Source organism: Somniosus microcephalus, chromosome 7 (genome assembly GCF_052327205.1).
Source record: "Somniosus microcephalus isolate GS21.2 chromosome 7, FLI_Smic_1.0, whole genome shotgun sequence".
Lineage (NCBI taxonomy): Eukaryota > Metazoa > Chordata > Chondrichthyes > Squaliformes > Somniosidae > Somniosus > Somniosus microcephalus.
The window spans coordinates 116,918,375-116,941,002 of NC_140993.1; the positions used below are offsets into that span (position 1 = coordinate 116,918,375).

The 22,628-nt window shown below is 43.7% G+C and overlaps 1 protein-coding gene across 6 annotated transcripts in view; it reads left to right on the plus strand.

The window, feature by feature from the left end:
• mapre2 (microtubule-associated protein, RP/EB family, member 2) overlaps positions 1–22,628 on the plus strand; it is a 204,524-nt gene that overhangs the window by 49,809 nt on the left and 132,087 nt on the right. Inside the window, exon 1 of one of the 6 annotated variants that reach the window (XM_085992880.1) lies at positions 4,239–4,331. The exons of 3 other annotated variants lie outside the window; for them this stretch is intronic. Coding sequence is in view for 1 of the 3 variants with exons in the window: in XM_085992875.1 (XP_085849001.1) it covers positions 19,619–19,749 (131 nt within the window). In the remaining 2 variants the exon portion in view is untranslated. Of the gene's footprint in view, positions 1–4,238; positions 4,332–19,513; positions 19,750–20,247; positions 20,467–22,628 lie in introns of those variants that run through there. 2 more of the 6 variants (XM_085992875.1, XM_085992877.1) reach the window with 2 other exon arrangements.

The window sequence follows — 22,628 nt, forward strand, 5'->3', positions numbered from 1 at the left end:
AAGACACCCTAATCCACTCCTCTATCACCCCCAGCACCCTTTCCCCTTTGCCTGGCACCTTCCCGTGCAAACGCAGGAGATGCAACACCTGCCCTTATACCTCCCCCCCCCTTCCCACTGTCCAGAGCCCCAAACACCCCTTCCAGGTGAAACAGTGATTTACTTGTACTTCTTGCAATCTAGTATACTGTATTCGCTGCTCACGATGTGTCTCTTCTACATTGGGGAGACCAAATTCCGATTGGGTGACCGCTTTGCGGAACACCTCCGTTCAGTCCGTAAGGATGACCCCGAGCTTCCGGTCGCCTGTCATTTTGATTCACCACCCCATTCCCACTCAGACCTCACTGTACTCGGGCTCGTGCATTGTTCCACGGAAGCTCAGCGTAAGCTCGAGGAACAGCACCTCATCTTCCGATTAGGCACTTTACAGCCTTCCGGACTCAATATCGCGTTCAACAATTTCAGATCATAACCTCGGCCCCCATTACATTTTTACTTATTTTTTATCTTTGTTTTGGCCCTTCCCCCCCCCCCCCTTTTTCTCTCACCCACATGGCAGCTGTCTCTCCTTCTGCCAGCACATTTCACACCTAATCTGAGCCGTCTTTTGTCTCCACTAGTCCTATCACCATCTCGTCTTGTTTTGAATACCTCTTAATGTCTCTTCACTTCTCTCTCGTTCTCTCCCAGCCTGGCCTTTCAATCTATTTCATTTCCTGTGCTTTTCCAGTCTTGACAAAGGGTTTGACCCGAAACGTTGACTCTATTTTCTCTCCACGGATGTTGCCTGGCCTGCTGAGTTTTTCCAGCATTTTCTGCTGTATTGGTGCCTCTTTTATCATCGCACCAAATAAGTGCTTTGTGTGATGCTGGTCTGCATAGATTTTGGTTTCATCAGTCTTTAAGCTCCACCAATGATCTTTAATTTGCTGCAACCTACCTTGGGCCAGAGTACTAATGGCCCTGAAATTAGGATCGGGTGCTTGCCGCGCGTGCAAGCCCCCGATCTGCACTCGCCCTGCGCGCCGACATCTGAAGCCCGGGCCTGCTTGCATTTCCTGTCACTGGCCCGGTTCAGATGTCGGCGCGTTGTGCTTACCTGATCCAGCAGCGTAGTTAGTGCGATGTGCCGGCTGGGATCAGGTGAGCACTGTGCAGCCAATCAGGGGAGGGGAAACTCATTCATGAGTTTGACAGAAAGAGCTGTCAAACTCATGAAAACTCCTGGCCCCAAAACACTACTTAAACCTGAAAGAAAATTAAAAAAAAAACATTGCACTACTTAAATGAACAATAAAGAACTTAAATCGGGGCTAAAACTAAACTTACCTTACTGTAAATTCTTTAAAAATAACAAACCTGTGGGGGGGGGGGGGGGGGGGAAATTCTCAATTGTACTAAAAGCCCACTTACCTGAAAAACTAAGTACTTACGTGTGGTTTTTCTATGCGTAAAGACCGGAGGCCTTTACACACGCGCAACTCTTGGGGGGGGGGGGGGGGGAAGGAATTTCACTGCGCACGCGCTGCCTGTGCAGTTGCGCGCGTTCTGCCTCTTAACCCCTTGGGTCAGAGGACAGGAAATGCCGGTTTTCAGCGCATGCGCTGTGCATGCTGAAAACCGGCAATTACTCCGGGCACACGCGTGAGTACCCCGTCCTTACTCACGCGTTGTGACAGGAATTACTGGGCCAATGTCTTAATTGTGTGATTTTTTTTTTTTTAAATTACGGGGGAGTTGGGATAAGATGGTAAGCTGTTTCTCTTCAACTCTTCAGGCAATGTTCTTATTGAGTAGTCATTCTCCTCACACCACTCCTGTGGCTGGCAATTCACAAAGCCAGTTATGTCAGTAGCAGCTCTCTATACACAATGTCTTTCACTTGCTCTTGGCAACATCCATAAGTGCTATACTTGAGGCAAGCTCTGTGGTGATGGTACTGCAGAGCTTCTGTTTAATGTTTGGACTTTCATCTGCTTTACATCTAAGCATCTGATGGGCTTCCATTTGGATTGCCAGTAGTTGGTTAGAGTATATTAAACTTTCATTCTTTTTCATGCTCAGCTTCGATAATTATCATGTCCTGCAAGTTATGTTGCACAGTTCTAACATTGAGGATGCTTGTTTGGCTGCCGGAAGGTGATATGCACATTGAAGGACATTAATTCTGAAGTGTCTCTGCAGTGGTTGATAATTGTGCATAGTACTGAAGTCTTGGGACAGATTTCAAGTTGTAATTTTTGATGTGGCATTTGAACATAGTGGTTTCTGCCATATTTAATGGCCAGGATTTTGCAATCGGCGGCGAAGGAATGGCGCTTGTCATTGACCTCAGAGTTGCCCACAAGTTTTAGCTGCCTCTGGAGCGCAGACTTCCTCTATTCCGACATCAGTTTGAACTTGGCGCCTTCTACAAGGGATCTGTTGGGTCTGTGAACAGGGCAGGCAGGTTTATTAACCAATCAGATTGAAGAATTCTTGCAGATGGCAAAGCAGGGAATATAAATCACATTTAAAGCATTGTACAGAAAGTGAAATAAAGATTGGTACGTACAAGATTAAGGGAGAAATTTAAATATTAAAACACAAACTTTAAAAAGTTAATATTTTTTCATCTGCAGTTTTTAAATTTGAGGGAATGAGACTCCACACTTGTAAAATTTAGTTTTTCAGGGCCAGAGAGATTGTTCAGCAGTAATTATGGCTTAGTGCGCTGTTTTGAAAACTCAATTACTACTGATTGAACAAGGCTTAACTTTTTCATCAGTCTTTACAGTGAGAATAGTGGGTAATTAGTTTAAGTTCAATGATTTCTACGTTGATTCCATCTGTGAAGACTGCAACAGCGCACCCTGTGGACGAGCAGGGTATCTCTGACAGCAACTTCCGATTTCTGTGTTTAATTGCGCATGCGTGAACGCAAGAAGTTGCTGTCAGTTTTACCCAGTAATAACGGTGATTGTTGACTGGCTCATCATTATTACTACCGCAAATTCTGAGCCAATGTATTCGCCTATAGGAGAACTGTTTCCAGGTAGGCATTACCATTTATATACAATCAAAGATAGTTTGAGCCGTAACACAGGATGTTGGTTAGCGATGACCTCTTCCTACTATATTGGATGTCGGCGCTTGTGATGTTTTTCACCAGAGTATCTTGATCAGTTTTATAGTTGGCTGCATTTCAGAAATGTGGGAAGGTTATTGTTTCTGCCTACAAGTTATTTGACGCTTTTAAGGATAGCTATATTTTCTTAATCTTGTGGTTTATCTTTCCTCTAACTGATCCAAAAATAAATAACTTTTGTTATCTAACTCGTCACTGTTGAATATTGCAATGTCATATGGGCTGTTAATGCATGTGTAGCTTTAGTGCAGTATAGTATGGTCCTGCGTCCACATTTAATCCAGTTATTTGAATCTTTACCATTAGTTGCTCATTTGTATTGTAATAATAAAGCAGATCCTGAACTATTTCTAATAGTTAGCTGTACAATTAATATATGCATTTGCTGAAAATGTAATCTGAATAAGCTAGAATTCAATCCACATGCACTGACTTTCATTTAGTGCCCTGAACAATGACACGTGTACCCAAATATTTGATTTTTTTGTTTAAATTGATTATTTACACTGCCATATTGTAATAATAAGTGTGTGTGTGTGTATATAAGAACTCTGCATTCCTCCAATTCTGGTCTCTTGTGCATCCCCGACTTCCTTCACTCCACCATTGGCAGTCGTACCTTCATCTGTCTAGGCCTCCCTAAACACCTCTGCCTCACCACTCATCATCTTTAAGATGCTCCTTAAAATCTACGACTTTGACCGAGCTTTTGGTCATCTGTCCTAATTTTTCCTCTTTGGCTCGGTGTCGATTTCTTTGTCCAATTACTTCATGAGAAGCTCCTTGGGACGTTTTACTATGTTAAAGGTGCTTTCTAAATGCAAGTTGTTGCTGTTGTGTGTGTGTATATATGTGGTACAAAATTAAATTAGCAATTTCAGGCAAATGTATACGAATCAGTAACGCAGCAAAAATTGTTGAAAACTTTGATGTGATAATTAAGTGATTCATTTTATTGCAGTAATGGGGCGCATGGGGATGGATGTACTAAACAGTAGGTCTTTGTGTCTAAGTATTAGAGGGCTTGTTGTCATCAAAAATATGTTGGAGCCTTTGTATTTAAATAACCGTTCTGTGTCTCAGCAGTACCAATAGAGGCAGTGATTAGTTTTCTCTCTTTTTTGTTATTTTGTATGAAACCTTAAACAAATAGCCAGAGCATTACATTAAGATTCATTGGTTTTCTTAATCCTGCAATAGGGTAAGTTATAATTTTAATTTTCTATTAGCTAAAGCGTCATTAATGTGTTGCAAATTGTTATGGAAATTATGATATCAGTGGATGCCATTTTCTGTATTGCAGTTATGTTGAAAAAAACTTCTTGACACATTCCTACTCTGTTTTCCCCCCCCCCTCACATATACCAACCTATATAGCCTCTAGAACATTGCTCCATTTTTATTGATCTGAGTTTCTGGGGGAAAATGTTTCTTGTTTCTTGTGTAAAATGTAACTGCCACAGAAGGTTCCAAATGAGAATATTGTTAGGGATGGGACTCAAAAACTTACAGCTCTGAAGGAAGTAATGCTGGGAAGAGATGTTTGTAAAAAATTTAATAAATGGACAAGCAAAACCTGAGCTAATGTCTAAATATAGGTACCAGAGGATCTATGTTTGCTCATTTCTGGAAGTTGCTTGACTCCAGTAGCTTGATAAGAAAGTTAGCCAGGAGACCCAGCACATTGAAGTAACAGCACAGCATGGTGGAATGTTCCACCTTGGAAGGGAAAACTGCTTTAAGAACACACACCTTCTGTTGAGGATTAAGGACTGGCATTGTTGAAGGACTGGTCAACAGGGCAGTCAAATCTGCTCAATCAGTTTATGGAGATTGAGGCGTGGCTTTTGTCGAGATTAAGAGGAGAAAAATTCAGGATTTAGAAAGAAAATTTATTCTGTTTTTTTTGGAAAAGAATGTCCCCAGCAGAAAAGGTGTTTTAGTCCTCTTAGTACTTTTGAGTTTTCTTAAAACACTACTGCCCCATAGACATGTTTTGATTGCAAAGCTTATAAAATTTGAACTTGAGTATTGTAGTGCATAACTGGATTCTGGGGTTCCCCCATTGGTTTAACAAGTAAGTAGCTAAGTCGTGGAGTAGGAAGGATCCAGGTTCATTCCCTGTCTGCTGAGCTAGCTGACCTTGTTGGAGCAGCAATGCAATTGGCCTTAGCACGGGGTAGTGAAGGGAAAATTGAATAGGGTTCTGAATGCTATCCAGCAATACCTGTCTTGGGGTGGCGGGGTGCGGTGTGTGTGTGCGCGTGCACGTTGGGGGGCGAGTGCGTGCGTGCGTGTGTGCGTTGGGGCGAGTGTGAAATCTTATCGGGGTAGATTAATGAAGTTATATCCCTGTTATATTGGAAATTATACTGCAAATATTTGTACTCACTTAACCTGGAGGGGGGAGCGGCTTGATGGTGGAGTAGTTCAAGCACTAATTTGCAGCACTAAATACGTAGTGGGAAGATTGCAGGCTTAACTCTAACCTTGCCAGGAGTTGATGCTGAGCAGCAATGATGTGATCCCTTATGGGAGAGGATAAATTGGATGGGGATGTCCAGCATGGATAGTATCATGTACCCCCCAAATGACTGGCCAAAGTGGATTTTAGTAGAGATCTGGAAGCAGCTTGCCTGTCCTCTTGATAGGAACACAACTTCGGGCACATCAATGTTAAAGAATATGGGATGAATTCCCAAATTAAGAATGCACCTGCAACACCTCACAATTAGAAGAAGCAGAACTTGGAAACTGCAGTACATGGTATAGAGAGAAGTTACAGAAACTATAATGAGGTAAGTTTGATATTGTTGCCTTAAGATTATGCTGACACATGAAACCACTGTCATTCACACATTTGGCTATACGCCAATCAGAAGTGCTAATTTCAAATAGTTAATGAGTGATCTGACCCAGTATAACCAGTTTATGCAGGACTGAAAACTTGTTTTTGATTGTCACAAAAACCACGTTTTAGAAAATATCAATCTCCCAAGTTTTCTATGGGTAGATCTTTGGAGAAAGTCTGAATTTTGGCGTTCGGCACAGGATCATGACCAAAAATAGTCTTTGGGGGAAATGGGATGGGAATAATTGGACCAGAGCAAGCGGACATAACTCCGTCCCCATTTTAAGTTTGCCTTATTTCTATATAATACTTGGATGTTATATTGCTACGTACAGTTAAATAGCAACATTTACAGCGGTATGGGCAACAGAGCTGGTTGGAACATGGGAATTTCTCTGCCAGACGTGCTGAGGAGCTGGGAGACACAAAACTTGAGGTACTATGATGGTACCACTAGTGGCGGGTGGGAGAGGTGTAATTACATTGGCAATTTACATACAGTTGCCACTTATAAATATAAGAACATAAGAAATAGGAGCAGGAGTAGGTCAATCGGCCCCTCGAACCTGCTCCACCATTTAATAAGATCATGGCTGATCTGATCCTAACCTCAAATCCACTATCACTCTACATCCCACCCGAACCCATGTGATCTCCTGGGAGAGGCGAAAAACCAGATTAAAAAACCCAATGGCCAATTTGGGAGAAAAAATCTGGGAAATTCCTCTCCGACCCATCTAGGCGATTGAAACTCGTCCAGGAGATCATTCTGTCCCTGTATTTCCTGCAGTACTTACCTTCTGTAAGAGGTGATCTCCACCCCAGCCACGAACAGGAATAAAACCATCTCCTGAAATCTAACACCGAATTAGAACACAAGAAGTAGGAGCAGAACCAGGCTACACGGCCCCTGGGCCCGCTCCACTACCCACAGGGCCATGACCATTCCGAACCTAGACTCATGTCCAATTTCCTGCCCGCTCCCTGTAACCCTTAATTCCCTTTACTTCTAGGAAACTATCTATTTCTGTTTTAAATTTATTTAATGATGTAGCTTCCACAGCTTTCTGGGGCAGCAAATTCCACAGACCTACCACCTTCTGAGTGAAGAAGTTTCTCCTCATCTCAGTTTTGAAAGAGCAGCCCCTTATTCTAAGATTATACCCCTGAGTTCTAGTTTCACCCATCATTGGGAACATCCTCACCGCATCCACCCGATCAAGCCCCTTCACAATCTTAATGTTTCAATAAGATCGCCTCTCATTCTTCTGAACTCCAATGAGCAGAGTCCCAATCTACTCAACCTCTCCTCATATGTCCACCCCCTCATCCCCGGAATTAACCGAGTGAACCTTCTTTGTACTGACTCGAGAGCAAGTATGTCTTCTCTTAAGTATGGACACCAAAACTGTATGCATTATTCCAGGTGCGGTCTCACCAATACCTTGTACAACTGCAGCAATACCTCCCTGTTTTTATATTCTATCCCCCAAGCAATAAAAGCCAACATTCCATTGGCCTTCTTGATCACTTGCTGCACCTGCATACTAACTTTTTGAGTTTTGTGCACCAGGACCCACAGATCCCTTTTGTATTACAGTACTTTCCAGTTTCTTGCCATTAAGATAATAACTTGCTCTATGATTTTTCCTGCCAAAGTGCATAACCTCACACTTTCCAGTATTGTATTCCATCTGCCAAATCTCTGCCCACTTACTTAGCCTGTCTATGTCCCTTTGCAGGTTTTTTTATGTCCTCCTCACACTACTTTCCCTCCCATCTTTGTATCATCTGCAAACTTTGATATGTTACACTCTGTCCCCTCCTCCAAATCGTTAATATAGATTGTAAAGAGTTGGGGACCCAGCACTGACCCCTGTGGAGCACCACTAGTTACTGATTGCCAGTCTGAGAATGAACCATTTATCCCAACTTTCTGTTAGAGAGCCAATCCTCCACCCACGCCAGAATATTACCCCCAATCCCGTGATTTTTTATCTTGAGCAATAATCTTTTGTGTGGCACCTTGTCAAATGCCTTTTGGAAGTCTAAATACACTACGTCCACTGGTTCCCCTTTATCCACCCTGTATGTTACTTCCTCAAAGAACTCAAGCAAATTTGTCAAACATGACTTCCCCTTCATGAAACCATGCTGAGTTTGTCCTATTAAATTATGTTTATCCAAATGTCCCGTTACTATCTCCTTAATAATGGACTCTAACATTTTACCAACCACAGATGTTAGGCTAACGGGTCTATAGTTTCCAGCCTTCTGCCTACTATCCTTTTTAAATAAGGATGTTACATTAGCTGTTTTCCAGTCTGCCGGGACCATTGCCGAGTCCAGGGAGTTTTGGAAAATTATTACCAATGCATCCACAATCCCTACCGCCACTTCCCTCAAGACCCGAGGATGTAAGCCATCAGGTCCAGGTGATTTATCCGCCTTGAGTCCCATTATTTTACCGAGTACCACTTCCTTAGTGATTTTGATCGTGTTTAGCTCCTCCCCCCCCCCCCCCCCCCCTTTAGCCCCCTGTTTGTCCAGTGTTGGGATATTCTTAGTGTCTTCTACTGTAAAGACTGATGTAAAATATTCATTCAGTGTTTTTGCCATCTCCATATTTCCCACCATTAATTTCCCGGTCTCATCCTCTAAGGGACCAACATTTACTTCAGCCACCCTTTTTCTTTTTATATAACTATAAAAACTCTTACTATCTTTTTATATTTTTTGCTAATTTACTTTCATAATCTATCTTCCCTTTCTTAATCTTTTTGTTATTTTTTGCTGTCTTTTAAAGTTTTCCCAATCCTCTATCCTCCCACTAGATTTGGCTACCTTATATGCCCTTGTTTTTAGTCGAATACTATCCTTAATTTCTTTACTTAGCCACGGATGGCTGTCTTTTCTTTTACACCCGTTTCTTCTCAGTGGAATATATACTTTTTGGAAGTTGTAAAATAACTCCTTAAATGTACACCACTGATCATGTATCGTCTTACCCTTTAATCTATTTTCCCAATCCACTCTACTCAATTCCGCTCTCATACCTTCATAGTCTCCTTTATTCAAGCTTAGCACGCTTGTTTGAGATCCAACCTTCTCACCCTCTAATTGAATATGGAATTCAACCATGTTATGGTCACTCATTCCACGGGGATCCTGTGGTGTATGTGCCTTTAAGAGCAATTATGGTGTATGTGCCTTTAAGAGCCCCAGGTGTGCGTAATGCCGGTAATTGCCACTTGGGCTATATAAGCCTGTGTATTGTGTATATCCTTTAGAAACCCCCCCCAGACTTGCTTAGTAAATACCTATGAACCAACTCCTGTCTTCAGTGTCTTTATCTACACACGGACACTACAGTGGCGACGAAGTGGAAACGGACTTACCTGCAATTCGGCAGCACCTCAAGGACATCGATTCCTCCAGTGTCCAGAAGACTCAAGGAAGTAAGAGAAACTGTGGTTTCACCAGCTGGCCAAGCTGGTGACAGGTACTGCGCTAATCCTTCCTGGGCGTCAGGCTGGAGCTCCAGCGGCGGGCTCTACAGCTGAGACAGGCAGCGAAATCGGAGGCAAGCAATAACGGACTGGGAGGGTGCACTCGAGAGACGGCCGGCGCGGCAAGCAGGTCAGCGTTTAGACCTCCGTCGGGAACGAGTCTCCAACAGTGAATAAACGGAAACCACAGTAAAACAGCGTTGTTATCGGTAGCAGCGGCGGGAAAGCGCGGGAAGCGCCATATCGTTGCTACAGAGGAAAAAAAAAAGCGCGGGAAGCGCCATATCTTTTCTGAAATGCCTAAATCTGGTAATATTGAGGCTTTTGATGGCGAAATAGAAGATTGGACCACATACGTGGAAAGAGTAGAGGTTTATTGCACTGCAAATGGAATAACAGATGAAAAAAAAGCTTCAGTACTTCTGAACTTAGTGGGCGCGAAGACATACGGGCTGTTACGAAATTTAATCACTCCAGCCAAACCAAAGGACAAGACTTTTAAAGAAATTGTTGATACCCTGCAGGAGCATTTAAACCCAACACCGCTGCTGATAGCGGAACGATTCAAGTTCTTCAAGAGAAATCAACACAAGAATGAAAGTAACGCTGATTACCTAACCGAATTAAGAAAGCTATCAAAGTACTGCCAATTCGGAGCAGGACTATCGGATTATCTTCGAGACAAATTTGTTTGCGGTCTCTTAAGTGAAGGAACACAAAAAAGACTGCTTTCTGAAAAAGATTTAACATTGGACAAAGCTTTCAGTATGGCTGTATCATACGAAGCAGCAGCAAAAGGAGCTGCAGAGATACAACAAGAGACACAGGACTTCGGCACCCATAAAATGACACAGGAGTTCGGAAGATGTTATCGCTGCGGCAGATCCACCCATAACCAGAGGGACTGCTGGTTCAAGGGCAAAGCATGCAGGCAATGTGGTAAGATTGGACACATTGCACGGGTATGCCAATCTGGACAAAATAAATCCACTGACAGAAAACAAAAAATCAATAAAGAAAAGTACAGGAAGGTACAAATGATGACGGACAATAGCTCCGAAGACCAGAATAGCGATAGCGACTCCGGAAACAAGAGACTAAGCTGTCTCAAATTACATAATGTACTTGCCAAAGAGGATTACCAAACCATTTGGGTTACCCTCACAATAGCAGGGTCCCCAGTTAAAATGGAGCTAGATACAGGATCAGCTCTAACCGTAATAAATCGACGAGATTACGAGAGGCTATTTTCGCATATACCTCTAAAAGACACATCCGTTATCTTAAAAACATATACGGGGCAGAAAGTCTACCCCAAAGGAAAAATAAGGGTGCCTGTGGTATACAACGGCAAAGAAATACAAAAGTTGTATTTATACATTCTACAAGATGGTGGTCCACCGTTGTTGGGACGTGAATGGATCAGGAAGATACGTTTAGACTGGCACTCCATTCAGGCACTGACGGTGACCAGTAAGGAAAAAAACAATGATGACATCATACCTGAACGATTAAAAGACATCTTGGCCAACGCCAAAGAAGTGTTTCAAGAGAAACTAGGAACCTTGAAAGGCATCACCGCCTCAATAAAAGTGGAAGATACAGCAATTCCAACATTTTTTAAGGCAAGACCGGTGCCGTATGCAATACGTCCGGCAGTCGAGGCAGAGCTGAAGAATTTGGAAAAGGCAGGCGTATTATCCAAAATAGATTGGAGCGAATGGGCAACACCCATCGTTCCAGTCATTGAAAAAAACATTGAAAAATAACTCTGGAGGAACAGAAAAAAATTCGCATCTGTGGGGACTTTAAGGTGACTGTAAACCCGGTCCTTCACACGGTACAGTACCCTCTTCCAAGGATAGAAGATATTTTCGCCTCACTATCCGGAGGGAAACGTTTCACAAAAATTGACTTGGCACAGGCATATCTACAGATGGAGGTTGAGGAGACCTCTAAAAAGTATCTCACAATAAACACACACAAAGGCCTGTACCAGTACAATCGACTGGTTTTTGGAATAGCATCAGCTCCAGCTATCTGGCAAAGAGCTATGGAGCAAGTCCTGCAAGGGATTCCGGGGACTCAATGCTACCTAGACGACATCCTTGTAACAGGAGAAAACGACAACGAGCACCTTGCCAATTTGGAGCAGGTGCTCACTAGGCTGAAAGAACGGGGCCTACGAGCAAATCGCCCCAAGTGCGAATTTTTCCAAAATCAGATATCATATTGTGGCCACATAATTAATAAGGAAGGGTTGCATAAGTCACCTGAAAAAATTGAAGCAGTTATAAAAGCCCCAGCACCTGAAAATGTTTCACAATTAAGGTCATTCCTGGGATTAATAAATTACTATCATAAATTTTTACCGAACTTATCAACTATTCTACACCCTCTTAATGATCTTCTACAGACAGGAGTGATTTGGAAATGGAACGAAGACTGTAAACGTGCCTTCCATAAATGTAAAGACTTAATCACATCCGAGAAAATTTTGGCTCATTACAACCCATCACTACCAATCAGTCTGGCGTGCGATGCATCCCCTTACGGCATAGGAGCGGTATTGTCCCATAGATTCCCTGATGGCTCGGAACGGCCGATAGCTTTTGCGTCACGCTCATTGAACTCAGCTGAGCGTAACTATGCCCAGATAGACAGGGAAGCACTCAGCCTGGTATGGGGAGTGAAGAAATTCAACCATTACCTACACGGACAAAAATTTACCTTGCTGACTGACCATCAACCCCTCATCTCCATATTCAACCCTAAAAAAGGTGTCCCCATTATGACGGCACAAAGACTACAGAGGTGGTCCCTTTTTCTAGGGGCACACCAATACAACATTGAATACAAAGGGTCAAAACAGCATGGGAATGCTGACGGTTTATCACGCCTACCGTTGCCAACGATAGAAGAGGCACCTACAGTAGACCCAGTAGAGATATTCCACTCTACCATACTGGAATGTCTACCGGTGACAAATTCTGCCATTGAAAGGGAGACAAGAAATGACCCTACTCTCTCACGGGTCTACGATTTAACAGTGAAGGGATGGCCAGCACACGGCGAACCACTGTTGCCAGCATTCTCGCAAAGAAGAGAACAGCTGTCGGTGTGCCGAGGAACCTTGATGTGTGGATCCAGAGTGGTGATTCCACCCAAACTCCAGGATAAAGTGCTAAAGGAGCTTCACGAGGGGCATCTGGGTGGAGTGAAAATGAAGAACCTAGCTAGGGCGTTTGTATGGTGGCCAGGTATCGATGGAGACATCGAAGACATGACCAAGAGCTGCCTAGGATGCCAGAAGGTCCAAAATGCTCCGCCACAGGCCCCTCTACATCCATGGGAGTGGCCCTCATCTCCCTGGCAAAGGGTGCACATCGACTTTGCTGGTCCATTTATGGACTCGATGTTCTTAATCGCAGTTGATGCACACTCCAAGTGGCCGGAGGTAATAAAGATGTCCTCCACCACCACAGAAAAAACCATCACAGTATTAAGGACCATATTTGCCAGGAATGGGCTGCCGGAGCAGATATGTTCTGATAATGGACTGCAATTTGTGTCCAAAGAATTCAGAAAGTTCTTAAAGAACAATTGGGTAAAGCACTACACGTCCGCCCCATACCATCCCGCCACCAATGGATTGGCTGAAAGGTTTGTCCAGACCTTCAAGAAGGCCATCAAGGCCATGGGTAATGAAGACATAAAACTTCAGCACAAGGTGGATAACTTCTTATTTGCATATAGGAATGCAACGCATATGGTTACTAACCAAACTCCCGCCATGATGTTCTACAATAGAAACCTAAGATGCCGGCTGGATTTGGTCAAGCCCAACATCCGAAGGGACGTGGAGAACCGGCAGTTTCAGGGCATGAATGAAAGGCCAACTAGGGCCTTCCAGATAGGCCAACCGGTTTTGGCCCGGGACTACGGTACCGAGAAATGGCAGCCTGGAACTATCTGCACACGATTAGGACCACTGATGTATACCGTGGACATCGGAGACAGCATAATAAAGCGCCATGCTGACCAAATCATCAAGTCATCTGAAAAGGGACAACCTACACCACCACTCTATACATCTAACGATGAAGTAGAGATACCCATATCTACCTCCGATCCGGTGATACTGGAGCCCGATGAACCCGACACTGGCCTTCAAGCCGAATCAGCCTTGCCAGAAGAACCTCCTACACCACCAGAAACTACTACACCCCCGAGGCGTTATCCGGACCGAGTCAGGAAGCCTCCTGAGAGACTAACTTATAATTAATTAATACAGCAATGTATATTATTTTGCATATAACATGTAATTAATAATTACTTAAAATATGATGTACTAGTTAGCTAGAAGGGGAGGAATTGTGGTGTATGTGCCTTTTAAGAGCCCCAGGTGTGCGTAATGCCGGTAATTGCCACTTGGGCTATATAAGCCTGTGTATTGTGTATATCCTTTAGAAACCCCCCCCCCGACTTGCTTAGTAAATACCTATGAACCAACTCCTGTCTTCAGTGTCTTTATCTACACACGGACACTACAGATCCTTTACTAGGACATTTTTAATTAATCCTGTCTCATTACACAGGACCAGATCTAAGGTTGCCTGCCCCCTGGTCGGTTTAGTTACATACTGCTCAAGAAACCCATCCCTAATACACTCAATGAACTCATCCTCAAGGCAGCCCTGCCCAATTTGATTTGTCCAATTAATATGATAGTTAAAATCCCCCATAATTATAGATGTTCCCTTATTACAAGCCTCAACTATTTCCTGATTGATACTCCGTCCAACAGAGTTGCCACAGTTCGGAGGCCTATAGACTACACCCACTAGTGTTTTTTTCCCCTTATCATTCCTTACCTCCACCCAAACTGTTTCATTGTCCTGATATTTTGACCCAATATCATTTCTCTGTATTACAGTGATTCCTTCCTTTATTAACATAGCCACCCCACCTCCCCTTCCTTCCTGCCTGTCCTTCCTGATCGTTAAATAACCTGGTATGTTTAATTCCCAGGCATTGTCACCCTGCAGCCATGTTTCTGTAATGGCCACAAGATCATACCCATATGTAGTTATTTGTGCCATTAACTCGTCTATTTTGTTACGAATGCTACGTGCATTCAGATAGAGAACTTTCAAAGATGTTTTGTGTCACTTAGTTCCTGCTTTTGCCCTTTTTATTACTTTACCTTTTACTCCATACCTTCTGCCGCTTCCTGACATGCTCTGGTTTTTAATTTCCCCACTGCTACCTAAGTCTATGACCTTCTCTGTTGTCATTTGTATTATTTGCTCTCTAGGAACCTCCCCCCCCACTAGTTAGTTTAAAGCCCTCTCTACAGCCCTAGTTATATGATCCGCCAGGACTCCAGTCCCAGCACTGGCCAAGTGAAGCCCATCCTAACGGAACAGCTCCCTCCTGCCCCAGTACTGGCGCCAGTGTCCCAGGAAGCAAAACCCATTTCTCCCACACCAGTCTTTGAGCCATGCATTTAAATCTCTAATTTTATTTGTCGTAGCCAAATTCGCTCGTGGCTCAGGTAATAATCCAGAGATTATTACCCTTGTGGTTCTGCTTTTTAATTTGGTCCCTAGCTGCTCAAACTCCCTCAGCAGAACCTCCTTCCTTGTCCTATCTATGTCGTTGGTACCAACATGGACCACGACAACTGGATCCTCCCCCTCCCACTCCAAGTTTCTCTCCAGTCCAGAGGAGATGTCCTTAACCCTGGCACCGGGCAGGCAACACAGCCTTCGGGACTCTCGCTCTCGGCTGCAGAGAACTCTATCTATCCCCCTAACGATACTATCCCCTACCACTACAACATTTCTTTTAACTCCCCCCCCACTTGAATGGCCCCCCGCTCCACGGTGCTGTGGCCAGGTTGCTCATCCTCCCCGCAGTCCCTGTTCCCATCCTCACAGGGAGTAAGTAAGAGCCTCGAACCTGTTGGACAAGTGCAAGGGCTGCGGCTCCTCCAACAGTACCTCCTGGATCCCCGTACCTGCCTCACTTCTAGTCACACCATCCTGACCCTTGCCACGGACTACATCTGAATTAATTAATCTAATTGGTGTGACTACCTCGTGATACACAGAGTCCAGGTAACTCTCCCCCTCCCTGATGTGTCTCAGTATTTGAAGCTCGGACTCCAGCTCTTCAACACGGAGCCGGAATTCCTCGAGCAGCCAACACTTACTGCAAATGTGATCACCGTGAGCATCAATGGTGTCCACCAGCTCCCACATATTGCAGCAGCAACACATCGCCTGATCTCCCATTCTATGTAATTAATTCAATTTATTAATATTATTCTTAAATACCCTCTGCCTCGATTCTAGATGGTGAATATCACACCTTAGAAACTATAAACCAAGGAGATTTAAGCTTAAAAAGGGAGAAATACTTACCAACCAATCACTTACCCGCTTTGTGGTGACGTCACACCTTGAATACTTTTTACCTCTCTCCTTCCCTGAGATTGGAGATTGGTACGCCTTACCTGAGCCTCTGGGGCCTCTTGTAGTCGCTCTGCCGCTCAGCTCCGCCTCCACCCGCTGCCGATGCCACACTGGGGCCTTCATGAGCCTCTGGGACCTCCTTGTAGTCGCTCTGCCGCTCAGCTCCGCTTCCACCCGCTGCCGATGCCGCACTGAGGCCTACCTGAGCCTCTGGGACCTCTTGTAGCCGCTCTGCCGCTCAGCTCCGCCTCCACCCGCTGCCGATGCCGCACTGAGGCCTACCTTGCACGGGAAGGTGCCAGGTGAAGGGGTAGGGCTGTTTGGGGTGATAGAGGAGTGGACAAGGGTGTCTCGGAGGGAGCGGTCCCTACGGAATGCTGAAAGGGGAGGGGAAGATACGTTTGGTGGTGGGATCACTTTGGAGGTAGCGGAAATGCTGGAGGATGATCCGTTGAATGTGGAGGCTGGTGGGGTGAAAGGTGAGGACAAGGGGAACCCTATCTTGGTTCCGGGAGGGAGGGGCAGGGGTGAGGGCAGAAGTGCTGGAGATAGAACTGACACGGTCGAGGGCAGTGTCAACCACGGTATAGGGGAATCCTCGGTTGCGGAAAAAGGAAGACATGTTTGAAGCACTGGTGTGGAAGGTGGCATCGTCGGAGCAGATACAGCGGAGACGGAGAAACTGGGAGAATGGAATAGAGTCCTTACAGGAAGCGGGGTGGGAGGAAGTGTAGTCCAGGTAGCTGTGGGAGTCAGTGGGCTTGTAGTGAATATTGGTCGATAACCTATCCCCAGAGATGGAGATGGAGAAGTCGAGGAAGGGAAGGGAAGAGTCAGAGATGGACCATGTGAAGGTGAGGGAAGGGTGGAAATTGGAGGCAAAGTGAATGAAATTGTCAAGTTCGGGGCGAGAGCAGGAAACGGCACCGATACAGCCATCAATGTATCGGAAAAAGAGGTGAGGGAGGGGACCCGAGTAGGACTGGAACAAAGATTGTTCCACATAGCCCACGAAAAGGCAGGCATAGCTAGGACCCATGCGGGTACCCATGGCAACACCTTTGATTTGGAGGAAATGAGTGGAGTTAAAGGAGAAGTTGTTCAATGTGAGAACAAGTTCAGCCAGGTGGAGGAGGGTGGTGGTGGATGGGGACTGGTCGGGCCTCTGTTCAAGGAAGAAGCGGAGCGCCCTCTGGCCATCCGGGTGGGGGATGGAGGTGTAGAGGGATTGTACGTCCATGATGAAAAGGAAGCGGTTGGGGCCAGGAAACTGGAAACTGTTAAAGTGGCGGAGGGCGTCCGAAGAGTCGCGGATGTAGGTGGGAAGAGACTGGACAAGGGGAGAAAAGATAGTCAAGATGGGAAGAGATAAGTTCCGTGGGGCAAGGACAGGCTGAAACGATGGGTCTACCAGGGCAGTCCTGTTTGTGGATCGTGGGAAGGAGGTAGAAGCGGGCTGTGCGGGGTTGGGGAACTATAAGGTTGGTGGCAGCGGGGGGAAGATCTCCAGAGGAGATGAGGTCAGTGACAGTCTTGGAAACGGTGGTTTGATGTTCGGTAGTGGGGTCATGGTCCAGGTGGAGGTTGGAGGAGGTGTTGGAGAGTTGGCGGAAACTTTCAAATATGTTTTGTGACACTTAGTTCCTGCTTTTTCCCCTTTTACTACTTTACCTTTTACTCCATACCTTCTGTCCCTTCCTGACACGTTCTGTTTTTTAATTCCCCCACTGCTACCTAAGTCTATGACCTTCTCCGTTATCATTTTTATTATTTGCACTCTAGAAACCTCCCCCCCACTAATTAGTTTAAAGCCCTCTCTGCAGCCCTAGTTATGTGATTCGCCAGGACTCTAGTCCCAGCACTGGCCAACGGAACAGCTCCCTCCTGTCCCAGTACTGGTGCCAGTGTCCCAAGAAGCAAAACCCATTTCTCCCACACCAGTCTTTGAGCCACGCATTTAATTCTTTAATTTTATTTATCCTAGCCAAATTCGCTCTTGGCTCAGGTAATAATCCAGAGATTATTACCCTTGAGGTTCTGTTTTTTAATTTGACCCCTAGCTGCTCATACTCCTTTCACAGAACCTTCTTCCTTGTCCTATCTACGTCGTTTGTACCAACATGGACCACGACAACTGGATCCTCCCCCTCCCACTCCAAGTTTCTTTCCAGCCCAGAAGAGATGTCCTTAACCCTGGCACCGGGCAGGCAACACAGCCTTCGGGACTCCCGCTCTTGACTGCAGAGAACCCTATCTATCCCCCTAATGATACTATCCCCTACCACTACAACATTTCTTTTTACTCCCTCCACTTGAATGGCCCCCTGTTCCACGGTGCTGTGGCCAGGTTGCTCATCCTCCCTGCAGTCCCCGCTCCCGCCCTCACAGGGAGTAAGAACCTCGAACCTGCTTGACAAGAACAAGGACTGCGGCTCCTTCAACACTAACTCCTGGATCCCTGTACCTGCCTCACTTGTAGTCACACTGTCCTGTCCCTGACCACGGACTACATCTGCATTAATTAATTTAATATAGATGTAGGCATTTTCATGGGTAAAATTTGACACAAGTGTTATAACAGGAAGTAAGATGTTCTAGACCAGAAGCGTGCACAAACTTTTAATATTACAAATGTATGCATCTAAATTGAGTTTGCGAACATAAGAATTTTTAGAAACAGGAAATGTCACACTGGCTGAGATGACGATGCCTTCTTGATCAACTCCACCTACTTTTTTCACTACATCCCTCAATCAATCTCTGTTCCCTTTCAGAAATTCATGTAATTTCCTCTCACTCATAGCGCAACTGTTACACCATCTTGCCTTTTAAAAATCTTACACACTTGGGTTGAAGTTATACGGTTACCTTTGCAACCTACTGCATGAGCTTTGTAAAGGAAGTTATAAAATCAAATGTGAAAATTCTCATGCAAATATCAGTTTAATCTGCTGACAAATCTGGTGTCTTGTCTTGCAATGTGGCATATTCTTATATTTTGACTGAAGTATTTACTGACAGTTGTTCCTGATAAAATATAAGCGCATTTCATGTTTATTTACTTCATTTCTCCTCATGTATATGTGTGGCAGGGTTGATTTCCATTAAAAAGCTCATAAGATTGGTTAGTTTTTTTATTTGGTGTGGAATTAAATACAACTATTAGAAGGTAGTGAGTGATGGAAAAACAGTGAATATAATTTGATAGTAATAAGCCTTTATTATTGAAGACAACAAGAAAGATGCTAATGCTTTAAATTGAACCAAGGATGAATGATCCATTGTGCTCTCAGCAGGAGCTTTTACGTGGCTGTAAATTATATTGTCTGAATGAAAACGTAGCTTTAAGGAAAGCAAGTCTAGGCGTGGGGGATTATACAACAGATGGAAGTGTGCCTGCATTTGCTTCTTGTTCCACTTTTGATATATTGACGTGGCTATGCAAAATTCCTGCGTGGATTGTTGAGATCTGATGAGTTAGCTGGTTACTATGGTAAAATCCTGTCACATGATTAGGATGCTGCCGAACGTCTCCAGATTTTTTTTCTCGTACGTTTGACGTCAGCACTGAGGTCAAGCCGAGCCCTGTTGTGAAGAAACGGGCTCACAGCCTACTCTTCAGCACGCAGTGAGAAATTTGTAGTCTGGGATGGCTCCAATGCCTGGTCCCACACAACAAGCACTTTCCCCAAATGGTGAGAATAATAACGACATCGTTCAGGACAATGGTACCATTATACCATTTCGGAAGCACACAGTGAGAGGGGAGCGTTCTTACAGGTAATCAGTGCTATGTTTAGATATGGCTGGAGACTGCAGCAGAATGAGGAAATGCAATAGATTACATAATAAAACTGCATACGTCTAGATGTGTTTAATAGTTTTTTATTTGCATTTTTTTGCCTTTTGAAATAAAATTTGCCTTGCTATATTGTACAGAATAATTGAAAATTAATAGCACTGAGAAACTCGTTTGTTTATGAATGTCCTTGTGCTTTTTCTCCTCCCTTCCTCCCCCTCCCTCTCTGGTTCTGCTAGTTCCCTTCTGTGCCGTTAATTCTGATAAGATGAAGTAATTATTTCTGAGAAGTGAGACTGTACCATTCCAGTTACTGAAGGAGAGACGAAGTAGATTTGTCTGAAATAAAATGTAGTTAGTAAACAGATGAACAGAGCAATCCCCAGTGAATTTCAAAAAATGGATTCCTCAGGATTGAGCTGCAGTTGGTGGTATTATTAAGCAAACCAGATTGATGGAGCTTGTAAAATTCTGGGATCTGATTGGTGGAATGCCTGACTGTCGAGGTCACCATGTCATGCATTCAGTGAGATTTCCTCTTGTAGCTGGCTTGTACAAAGAAGCTAGACCTCTGTAACCGTTGAGGAAATCTGGGGAAATGAGCAGTAGATGTGAAATACATTCCAGATTTAGCTTGGAGAAATATTAAGACCTGAGCCTTTAAGAAAGACAGATGTGAAACAGTGCAAACAGAACTGGTGTGTGATGGTTTTTATTCATTTAGATATTCATGGGGGTGGAGAGAGCTTTTACTTTTGTTAATTTTGCTTTTTTTAAATTCTAGTAGCTGGATATAATAATTTTCTCTAAGCTTCCAGAAAAATTCTGTTTTACTAAAGTATGTTATCGATATCATCAGTATTTGGGAATTTGTGTACAAACATTGCAAATTCTACTGAAATTTTTTTTTTAAATCTGTTGCACGCTACTTGTCTAGCTTTATTCATTAATACAGATTATCTGCCAGAAGTTGTCTGGTTTATGGAAAAGGCCCCTTTTTTCTGGATATGCAGCTAGGCCTGTGGCTTCATTGTTTGCATGCACTGCTGACTTGATCTTAATTCAATTTTTTTATTTGATGCATTTAAGGCAGTAATCTTAATATTTAATTTTGGGAAAATGTTTTGATATGTACTATTGGTTTAAAAAAAAAGTTAACTGCTTTTAATCACTATTGTAATGCCTCCGTGAAATTGTTTCGCTTAGTTTTGTTCTTAAATATGCTAAAAGTATTTTAATTACAATTCTGTTGTGTAAAACTTTTAAATCAAATAACTAACAAACTTTTATTCAGAAATTTCTTCTAAATATTCTCTCTTCATTGGCCCCCATCTTTTTGCCAGTTCAGATAACAATGTTGAATTTAGCATTAACTTATAACTATGAAACTGATTTGAAATGATGCCAAAAATTAAGAACATTTATGAAGAATGTACCTTCCAGTTGCATCAATTTTTTTTTACTGCTTTGTGCAAAGTTTACATTATTGGTTAATTGTACGGTACTTTCTGTAGCCATGCAGGCCATTTTCTAGGAATCCAGCCTAAATCACAGCTAGTTCCATTACATATAATGGAAAATCTCAAAGTGTTACTTTTAATTATGTTGCTGCACATATCTTTAGTTCTGAATTTTCTTGAATATTTATCTATTGCCTGTTTGAGAAGGAAAGTTTTTATAATGCATGTTGAATGTTCTTTCTGCATAATATTTTGATTTATACTTCCTCTGGAAACAATTGGTAACATAAAATTATCTCCAGTTGTTGTATATGATAATTATGACTTGGACTTGGGTGCACAGGGCACAATTTCAAACTTTGCAGATGACAAAACTTGGAAGTACAGTGAGGAGGATAGTGATAGACTTCAAGAGGACATAGACAGGCTGGTGGAATGGGCGGACACGTGGCAGATGAAATTTAATGTAGAAAAGTGCGAAGTGATACATTTTGGTAGGAAGAACGAGGCGAGGCAATATAAACTAAAGGGTGCAAATCTAAAGTGGGTGCATGAACAGAGAGACCTGGGGGTATATCTGCACAAATCGTTGAAGGTGGCAGGACAGGTTGAGAAAGCGGTTAAAACAGCATATGGGACCCTGGGCTTCACAAATCGAGGCAGAGAGTACAAAAGCAAGGAAGTTATGATGAACCTTTATTAAAAACTCTGGTTTGGCCTCAACTGGAGTATTGTGCACGAGGATGCAGAAAAGATTTACGAGAATGGGTTCCAGGGATGAGGGATTTCAGTTAAGTGGATAGACTAGAGAAGCTGGGGTTGTTCTCCTTGGAGCAGAGAAGGTTCAGAGGTAATTTGATAGAGGTGTTCAGAATCATGATTGGTCTCGACAGAGTAGATAGAGAGCAACTGTTCCCATTGGCGGTAGGGTCGAGAACCAGAGGACACAGATATAAGGGGATTGGCAAAAGAACCAGAGGCAATATGAGGAAAAACATTTTTACACAGCAAGTGGTTAGGATCTGGAATGCACTGCCTGTAAGGCAAATTCAATCGTGGCTTTCAAAAGAGAATTGGATAAGTACCTGAAGGGAGAGAATATTTTTCAGGGCTACGGGGAAAGGGCAGGGGAAGTGGGACTAGTCGAAGTGCTCTTGCAGAGAGCCAGCGTGGGCTCGACGGGCTGAATGGCCGCCTTCTGTGCTGTAACCATTCTATGATAAAGGAAAATGCCTGGAAGGTTAATCCTTCCAGAGCTTTAAATCTATTATGTGCTTGAGAGACAAAGGGATCAAATTTATATATAAAAGTCAGCAAGATGATATTCTTCCAAGAAACATCACTGTTCCATAAACAGTAATTGATGGCATATAGGCAACTTAAGATTGTGTGATATACCA